The sequence below is a fragment of the Camellia sinensis genome, chromosome 15 (assembly GCF_055761805.1).
Source record: "Camellia sinensis isolate YWXY chromosome 15, ASM5576180v1, whole genome shotgun sequence".
In the NCBI taxonomy this organism is placed as follows: Eukaryota; Viridiplantae; Streptophyta; class Magnoliopsida; order Ericales; family Theaceae; genus Camellia; species Camellia sinensis.
This window is the reverse complement of record NC_138975.1, coordinates 9,828,064-9,837,990: the sequence shown is the minus strand read 5'-3', so window position 1 is coordinate 9,837,990 and position 9,927 is coordinate 9,828,064. Positions and strand designations below refer to the sequence as shown.

Below are 9,927 nucleotides of genomic sequence, written 5' to 3'. Positions count from 1 at the left end.
TATGAAAGTGAAAAGAGATCTATAAATAAATGCCCTTTTAAAATAATAATTTGTGAATTTATTTTAAATCATTTGTGAGTAGTAAAAGAAGTATGCCGTTTAAAGTTGCCTATTTAAATAATTTTTTAATTTTTTTTGGTATAAAATTTTAAAAAATTGGTATATTTGAAAGTTGAGTGATTTTTTTTTGATAAAAAAATATATATATTTAAATTTTTTAACTTATTTTTAGTCCCAAAAAAATAAAATAAATTTAAACTAAACAAAAATAGGGCAAATTACATATACACCCCTTCAGGTTTGGTTAAATTACAGATACCCCCCTGAGGTTTCGGAAATTACATCCCGCCCCCTGAGGTTTGTATTTTCATAACAATTTACCCCCTGAGGTTTATATTTCATAACAAATTACCCCCTAATTTCTTATGCAAATATAGCATTCAGGGGGGAATTCGTAATTTCTCAAACCTCAGGGGTATCTGTAATTTTGTTAAACCTGAAGGGGTGTATATGTAATTTGCCCACAAAAAATATTCCTAGTTTGGTACTCCCATTCATTGTAACAAAATTAACACGTGATCCATCTCCACGTCTTAAATTGGTGGTACGAAGCATTTTTCGCGTGCGGAAAAGCCTCAAGGAAACAATTTTCAGTCTTTCAAACCCCCTATAAATTCACAAACAACTCTGTACAGAAACCAAACCAATCAAAACAGAACAAAAAAAGCTAGCTATGGAAAACTTGAGCTTCCATGTCTGTGTGTCAATCTTATTAGCAAGCATTGTCATAGTCCCAACTGAGTCCCTGAGGCCCCAGAATAGACCGGCCTTGTTTGTCTTCGGTGACTCGCTCTTTGACTCAGGCAACAATCAGTACATCAATGGCATCAAACCAACGGCGCCCGATTACTACCCATATGGTGAAACTTTCTTCAAACATCCCACCGGCCGAGTCTCCGATGGCCGAGTTGTCCCTGATTTTATTGGTAATCTATTCTCATTTACATCAATTTAGTCCATGTTAGCTTTTCCTTTCACATTGTTGGAATCTTTTACATTGTTTGATTGTTAGAAAAAAAAGAAAAAAAAAGGTGGTACCTACTTTGTCCGGTACTGTGATTGATTTTTTGTGTTCCTAAACTTTTTCATTGTAAAATGCCCATAACCACTAATCATTGAAAATCTTGAGTTGTGTTGTTAATTTTTTTGATAAGTGGGTCTCTGGCCCACTTGACCGACTAATCCACAAACCAATACATGATATGAGTTCTGAGGCCACGCTTGTTTGGATGGACATAAGCTTGGGGTTGGACTAATAGTCTAATAAAATTATTAATACGATATTTGGTTAAACAATTGAAGTACGGACTAATTATTTTAAACTTGACTATTAGTTAAGATAGGATACATAATCCAATGGATTTGTAATCCTAGAACTATTAGTCATGGAATGCTAATCCAGTCCGCCCAAACAAACATGGCCTAAGTGTTTTGAGACAAAGAAATAGGTAGACATGAGTACAGGGGATTTCATTCTGAATATTTTGAGATATTGAACCCAAAATCAATTAACATTAGGTGTAGGGGTCACATGAAGAGGAGTGTTAGCTTGATATAGATCTATTTCTTAACTGTTGAAGTTTTTAAGGAATCTGGTAACTTAAAAGGTTGTGTTTAGATTAAAGATTTGGATAGTGATTTGTAAAGAAAAAGAGAAATTGTGTGTAAAATATAGCCATACTTCATTCACATTTCCCCTACTTATAAATCCATGGCCCAAACATAGCTAAGAATTTTGATTTCAATAAAGTCTTGGGTTTAAATTTTGTCTACTTTCAATTTATTCTCTCTTCTTGTGCACTGATTTGCTTAAGTGATCATTGATGACATAACAGATATTATGAATATGAATCACATTGAGTTATTTATTTATTTATTTATAGCATTGTTTGCAAAGCTACCTATGTTGGGACCATATCTGGAGCCTGGAGAGCACAATTTCACTGATGGGATCAACTTTGCATCAGCCGGTTCAACTGTTCTTGGTGACTTACAGCCTGCAATGCCGGTATGTGCAACTCTCTTCTCCATGGAAAATTTCAATTAACAAATTTGTTTTTTTTATATTTATTTTTATCTTGAATTTTTGGTTTTTTCTCAATTTGATTTAATCAATAATAGGCTTTAAGAAATTACACGGAAAACAGCCACACATGCCTCACGTTGTTTGCGTTTGCGTCTACATATGTAGATCATGTTTTCAGTTGGTCTTGTTATCAGTTATAATGTCAGTGTGGTCTCTCACTAATCCAACTACATAGTTCTTACTATTCTCATATGAAATTCTTCATTAGTTTGTGAATTGAGAGATGGTATTGTTGTTATACTTAATATTTACTTGTCAGTGTGACCTTCTAGTTGTGCCTAGAATTCCATTGTATGGGTTCGTCTCGTGCACCTTTAAACAAGTCATTGATAATCGAAAAACAAAAGTTTAAAATGCCTGTCCTCTTGCCTCTCAATAATCAATTTTTAAAAACTTATTTAAACTATTTCTTCCATATAATCTGTAAGCAGTAGTTTTGTCTCATAATACGAGCTGATTTTTGCTCCATCTCCTTCGTATATATATTCAGATAAATCTACATGAGCAGCTAAATTATTTCAAGAATGTAGAGAAGTGGTTGAAGCAAAAGCTAGGAGATGTAGAGGCCAAGAAATTTCTCATGAGAGCTGTATATTTGTTCAGCATGGGTGGCAATGATTACTTCAGGCTCTACTCCATGAACCCCAATGCCACTCTATCCTATCAGAGACACTACTCACAAATGGTGATTGGCAACTTGACACAAGTCCTCGAAGTATGAAAAATAACAACTCTCATCACTATTTTACCATCTTCAAGTTACTCCAACAATGCTATTTATTGTTACTATATTTTTTTAAAAAACAAATAATCAATTAATATCAATTAATGTTTTATGAGAGTGAAAATGAAAGTGTGAATGATTTAAGAATAAAAATTTAATTTGTTAGCGAATAGTGGCTTAACAAAAGTAACCAGTTACCGTACACAAAACTAACTAATAAATTCTAAATTAATTTTGACAGGAAATATATGCCATGGGAGGAAGGAAAATTGCATTTCAGAATGTAGGGCCTTTGGGCTGCACACCGGGAGCAAAACCGCAGAATGCGAATCTTGGTGGCAGCTGTGCTGAATTTCCCATGGCACTAGCACGACGACACAACAGAATGCTGTTGGTTGTCCTCAAGAAATTAGAGAGCCAGTTGCCAGGATTCAAATATTCGATATTTGATTACTACAATGCGCTTCATGACAGAATCATCAACCCATCAAAATACGGTAAGGCTGCAAACCATACTTACCCTTTTGTTTGGTTTCGTTATCAGAATCTGTTTTTTGAAAAATTCAATTTTTTTTTGTTAATTGTGGTTGTCAAGGTTTTAAGGAAGGAGAGGCAGCATGCTGTGGAATTGGAACATATAGGTCAAGTGGGTGTGGAGGAAACAATGGGACAACCGAATATGAGCTATGTAGTAACCCTTTTGAGTATGTGTGGTTTGATTCAGCTCATACCACCGAAGGAGCTAACTGGCAATTGGCAAAACTATTGTGGGGTGGGAGTCCTAAAGTCACAGGGCCATACAATGTGAAACAACTATTTGAATTTCTATGATTGTAAATTTTGTAGCACTCATGTATTCTCTAGAGATCTATGATTAGGTAGTTAAATATGTTGTAATCTTCAGTTCTAATGTAATTCCATTTCGTATGTGTTCATATTTATAATTGTCATGAGACCCTTGTGTTGATCTAAATTTTTTTTTTTTGGCATGAGACTCTTGTGTTTGTGGATCCACTCAATTTAAGGGCTGTATGTAATGTGTTTGTAGAAATGCCACAAAGGAATAATTTTCGCTCTTCCACCCAAAACCCCTTTGTAAAATTCACTACCAACTCTGTACACAAACCAGGCCAAAACAAAAAATTGCTAGCTATGGCAACCTTGAGCTTTCATTTCTGTATCTCAATCTTATTTGCAAGTTTTCTCATTATCCCAATTGAGTCCCAAGTCTGAGAAGACGGGCATTGTTTGTCTTTAGCAACTCGCTCTTCGACCCAGGCAACGATCAGTACATTAATGGCAGCAAACCAATGGGGCCGAATTACTACCTGTTAAACCCACTAAAACCTACCACTACCACTACACACCTCCATTACCCCACCACCAACTCCACCTACCATCTCCACTACCACCCACCACCTCCACTACCATCCACTACCACCACCCACTCTACACCTACTACTCCCAAAACCTCTCTATATATATAGGACTTGTAATATACAGATCATATATACAACAATCTTGTAATCAATACAAATCAATAATAATACCTAACCCACTACTACCTACCACACACACTCACCTCCTCACCTAACCTACCACTACCATCTCCACTATATCCCCTCACTCTCTGTCTCTCACTTTACTTTCTTTTCTTTTCTTTATTTTTTTTTTTTTTCCCACAACCCACTCATCACACGCACGGACCTTTACACCCAGCAGATTCCTACACACACACCCATTTGCGGAGGAGGGAGACACGGTTTCTCTCTCTCTCAAGATCCACCCAATATTTTTCTTTTTTATTCTTTCCCACACTTCTGTTCCCACGATGCTCAGATTCTCCCATCTATATTTTTTCTTTTTCCTTACACTTTTGTTCCTCACTCCACTTTCTTTTCTTTTTTTTTATTTATTTTACTCTATCTTTTGCAAAGCAACCGAACCACCAACTGGTTTGCACACCCATCATCTCACTTTTCCATTAGTGGTCGGACTTGACCAAATAAATTTGCATCTCACATTTCCTTTTTATTTTTTTATTCCATTCACATTCACCCATTTCTCTTCAATTTTATTCACATACTTCTCTTTCAATTTATTTTCTTTTTTCACAAAAAAAAAAAAAAAAAAAAAAAAAAAAAAAAACAACAACAACAACAACAACAACAACAACAAAAACAAAAACAATTTACACATTTGCACAACACCCACATTTTATTCATATCAGGGGATCAACCCCGATCACCATTTTACACCAAAAAAAAAAAAAAAAAAAAAAAAAAAAAAAAAAAAAACAGAACAACCGCATCCACAGGCAGGATTTTCTTCTCTACTCTGCCGCCGGTCTCTTCTTTTTGCCTCCGTCCTGGGCGGTCCTTGACGGTGTTGCCTCCGTGTTTCCCACTCCACTGGGCATGACCACTATTCCTTGCTCCTCCACTGCAGCATATGGCGGCCCTCCAAATCGGAACATCACGGTGGCCTTCCGCTTCAGCTCCTTGTTTTCTGCCCTTAGCACGCTTATCTCTGCTCGCGCATCCTTATACATGCGTTGGAGCAGAGCCAGCTGGGAGTTTAACTGCTGCACCTCATTTGTCCTACTCTGCAGCCGGTGCGACAGATTTGTGACCGCCGTCATGGACTCCACACATGCCTTCAAAGTGTACTGATTGGCCTCCACATCCGTCTGCACCGCCATTTTTTGCTCCACAGACCGCATCGGAAAGTTCAGCGGAGCAAACCCAGCGGTGTTTGGTTGAGGTTCACTGGCCACCGCACCAGTTCTCTCTCCTGTGGACTCGTTGAGGTCGGGAAAGAGGGTAAGCAGCCCGCGGGAAGACGAAGCCATTTTCTGGGCAACAGAGTATTACAGACTATCTCTCGCAACAGAGTGTTCCAGACTCTCTCTCTCAGCACTCTTTCTCAGCAAAACGAAGAATTTTCAGAGGTTTCTCTCTATTTTTCTATCTCCGTTTCTGCCTCCTCCGCTTCGGTTTATAAAGACCATGACACAGAGGCAGCCACGCGCATCGCGCGCCTCTTCTCGCCGACAAACTGACACGCCTTTTCATGGCACGCCTTTTGATGCATTCGGGCACGCCTTTTGATGGCACGCCTTTTGAGGGTGCGGGCACACCTTTTGAGGGCACGACTTTTGAGGGCTCGATATATATCTACATGTATATTTTTTTTTGGGCCGCCTATCTACCCACTCATACAGTGTCTTCTACCCCGGTCAGCTTTATCAATCCCTTTGTTTCAACCTCAAATAGGTTTCTATCTTCACACCTATTTGAGTTTGAGGGGGGGTTATACACAGTATCATGTTCAAGTCACCTCATGGCGTACTCCCTAAGTCGCCCCCTTGGTACACCACCACAACATTCTACAACGGTCCGACATGACCCCATAAACTGTCCCGACATTGATTCCGGTCAGCTTCTACAACGGTCCGACATGACCCCGTAAACTGTCCTGCTACATCGGTCCGACATGACCCCGTAAACTGTCTGCTACAACGGTCCGACATGACCCCGTAAACTGTCTTCTACACCGGTCCGACATGACCCCGTAAACTGTCCTGCTACATCGGTCCGACATGACCCCATAAACTGTCTTCTACATCGGTCTGACACGACCACACAGTGTCTGCTACAACGGTCCGACATGACCCCATAAACTGTCTGCTACATCGGTCTGACACGACCATACCGTGTCTCCTATCCTGTTTTATTTTATTTATCAGTTTATTTTTCTGTTTTGTAACTCTCTCCAAACTCAAGTTGGTTTGTGTCTAACCTCCTTGAGTTTGAGGGGGGCTGTTAAACCCACTAAAACCTACCACTACCACTACACACCTCCATTACCCCACCACCAACTCCACCTACCATCTCCACTACCACCCACCACCTCCACTACCATCCACTACCACCACCCACTCTACACCTACTACTCCCAAAACCTCTCTATATATATAGGACTTGTAATATACAGATCATATATACAACAATCTTGTAATCAATACAAATCAATAATAATACATCAGTTATTTTACACTACCCATATGGTGAAGCTTTCTTCAAACATCGCACTGGCTGAGTTTCTGATGGACAGACGTGTTGTTCCTGATTTTATTGGTAGTTTTTTCTCAGCTATATATCAATTTAGTCCATGTTGCCTTTTCCTTTGACATTGTTGGAGTTTTGGAGGTATGAACTCAAAATCAATTGGCATTAGGTGAAGAGATCTCGTATGAAAGAGAGCGTCAACTCGATAAACATTGTTGAATCTATTTAAGTTTTTGGAAAAAAATTGTTAACTTGGGGTCATTTGATAACACTTTAGTATCTTGATTAAAGGAATTTGGTATATTATTTTAATTTTTTTTTAATTTTTTTGCAGTGTTGTTTTCAAAGCTACCAAGTAGGAACCATATCTGGAGCCAGGAGAGCACAATTTCAGTGACGGGATCAACTTTGCATCAGCAGGTTCAACTGTTCTTGGTTGTGACTCAGCCTTGAATGGCGGTATGTGCAAAACCCCTTTTCTCCATCTTCATTCGCCATAGCAACTCCTCCTCCTGGAATTAGGAAATGTTTGGGTAAATGTCACCAAATAAATTACACCAGTGATCTTTATAGTTTCTTTTGGATTTCATTTTGGTTTCTCTAGTTTTCCATGTGGTTTTTTTCTGTTCAAAAATGTTAATGACGCATGATAGAAGGGCCGCATTGCAGATAAATCTACATGGCTGCTGATTTGTGCTTCCATTTCCTTCAAAAAAAAAAAAAATTCAGATAATCTAAATGGGCGGCTAAATTATTTGAAGAAGGTAGAGAAATGGTTGAAGCAAAAGCTAGGAGATGCAGAGGCAAAGAATTTGATGAAGATAGCTGTCTACTTGTTCAGCATGGGTGGCAATGATTACTTCCAGCTCTCCTCATCCAACCCCATTGCCACTCTATTCTACCAGAGACACTACTTCCAAATGGTGATTGGCAACTTGAAACAAGTTCTCAAAGTATGATCAACAACCTCTCATTATCACTATTGTATATATGTTTGCTACATATTGTTCTTTCTGGAGCATTGGTTTTATTTTTTATGGATGATCTATGCACACTGAGACATAAAAAATTGTTGATCAGATCATTAATATGGGGCTTGTGGTGGGAGAATAGGCCTGAACTGGACTGGCATCTTCCATGGAAAATAGCAGGCCAAGCTTTGTTACCATATTGAAAATAATATATATATATATATTTCTTTTGTCTCAGAATCCATAATAGATATTTAGATGCAATATAAACATTTTCGACACTAAAAACCATTGATAAAACTCAAGATACGTACACCTTGAAGACTGTACAGAGCTCCTGAGAAACACAAATACCTTTTGTAACTTTAACTCATTACTCTTTATTTCTAAATTTCTTCTCCTCTTGTCTACATCCTCAAATGATCATAGTATTACACTTTATCTAGAGGTCTTTGAATAATCATATGATTCTTAAACTTTCAGGACTCGAATACATGAACTCAATCTTTCAATTTAATCTAATTAATAAATTCTAAATTAATTCCAACAGGAAATTTATGAGATGGGAGGAAGGAAAATTGCATTTCAGAAAGCAGGGCCTTTGGGCTGCACACCGGGAGCAAGACTGCAGAATTTCCCTTGGCACTAGGACGACGACACAACAGAATGTTGTCGATTGCCCTCAAGGAAATAGTGCCAGTTGCCAGGATTCAAATATTTGTTATTTGATTACTACAACGTGCTTTGCGACAGAGTTATCAACCCATCAAAATAAGGTTGCGAACCAACCTAACTTTATATTTGGTTTCGTTTTCAGAATTTGTTTTTTGAAATCAAATTTTTTTGTTAATTGTGGTTGTCAAGGTTTCACTGAAGGGAAGGCTTTATGCTGTGGGACTGGAACATATAGGTCAAATGGGTGTGGAGGCAACAATGGGACAACCCAATATGAGCTATGTAGTAACCCTTTTGAGTATGGGTGGTTTGATTCAGCTCACATCACTGAAGGAACAAACTTGCAATTGGCAAAACTATTGTGGAGTGGGAGTCCTATGGTCACAGGGCCATACAATATGAAACAACTATTTGATCTTCTATGATTGTCAATTTTGTAGTCAGTTATTCTACGTGTACAAAATTCGATCACAGAATCAGACACAATCTTGTAAAGAGTTGTGTATGATTATGAGCATTTATGATTGTCATCTCAAGCTTTCTTTTGCTACTAATACATAAACTTGTCATAGAATCTGACAAAAAATTACTTATCAATGGACATTTTGCAAAGTTCGTTAGTAAAAGTTTATTTTTGAAAAATTTTATTCATCCGTATACATTTTTATGTCGAATTTTGTGATCAATCTCTACATTTGAAAATTTATTTCTTCAAAATGGAATGAATCATTTTAAATTAGACACTAATCCTTTAACAATTTTGAAGAGAGTGGATGAATTATTTTGCTTTTGATTTAAATCCAACTTTTAAAGAAGTGTCATCAATTGGTAACACTGAAAATTTTAAGGTTAAAAAATTACAAAAAATAAATCTACTTTTTGTCAAAAACTGGGGCTACAAATGTAATTTGACCTTAAAATTATTATTATTTTTTCTGTAATCATCAAGCCAATAGGCCTTCAGCTTCGATTCAATGATACAATCATTTGAATGGGCAATAATATATTACATCATTTCAACTGTTTGAATCTTATCATTTTTTTTTTAATTTTATTTTAAATTTAGCTGTGTCAAATTTTGAAAAGACTTGAATATCATCCGAGGATTATGTGCATGTTACTGTTCTATTTTACTGTATACAAAAAAAACATGAATTTTTAAATTTTTATTTTACATGATATAGAGAAATTTCATCAAGTTTAATTGGTTGAAACTAGTGGATCCACAGTTAAGAATTATTCAAGATATACAAAAAGAATTCGAATATAAAACCAATCGAATTACTTCAAATTGACCATCTAAAAAAGAAAGACTTCAAATTGAGAAAATGGAGAAATTGA

At 37.1% G+C, this 9,927-nt stretch overlaps 1 protein-coding gene and 1 pseudogene across 2 annotated transcripts; both read left to right on the top strand.

Annotated features, from left to right (window-relative positions):
• Positions 1 to 625: 625 nt before the first annotated feature.
• Positions 626 to 3,805, top strand: LOC114267434 (GDSL esterase/lipase 1). The gene is made up of 5 exons (XM_028208466.2): positions 626 to 986; positions 1,944 to 2,068; positions 2,637 to 2,861; positions 3,112 to 3,367; positions 3,466 to 3,805. Exons 1-5 carry the CDS (start codon positions 734 to 736, stop codon positions 3,699 to 3,701), a joined length of 1,095 nt encoding a protein of 364 aa, XP_028064267.1. The 5' UTR covers positions 626 to 733; the 3' UTR covers positions 3,702 to 3,805.
• Positions 3,806 to 6,936: 3,131 nt separating this feature from the next.
• Positions 6,937 to 9,212, top strand: LOC114267435 (GDSL esterase/lipase 1-like; annotated as a pseudogene). The gene is made up of 5 exons (XR_014356313.1): positions 6,937 to 6,993; positions 7,300 to 7,399; positions 7,610 to 7,893; positions 8,462 to 8,687; positions 8,776 to 9,212. The product of XR_014356313.1 is annotated as a GDSL esterase/lipase 1-like (transcript).
• The last annotated feature ends 715 nt before the right edge of the window (positions 9,213 to 9,927 follow it).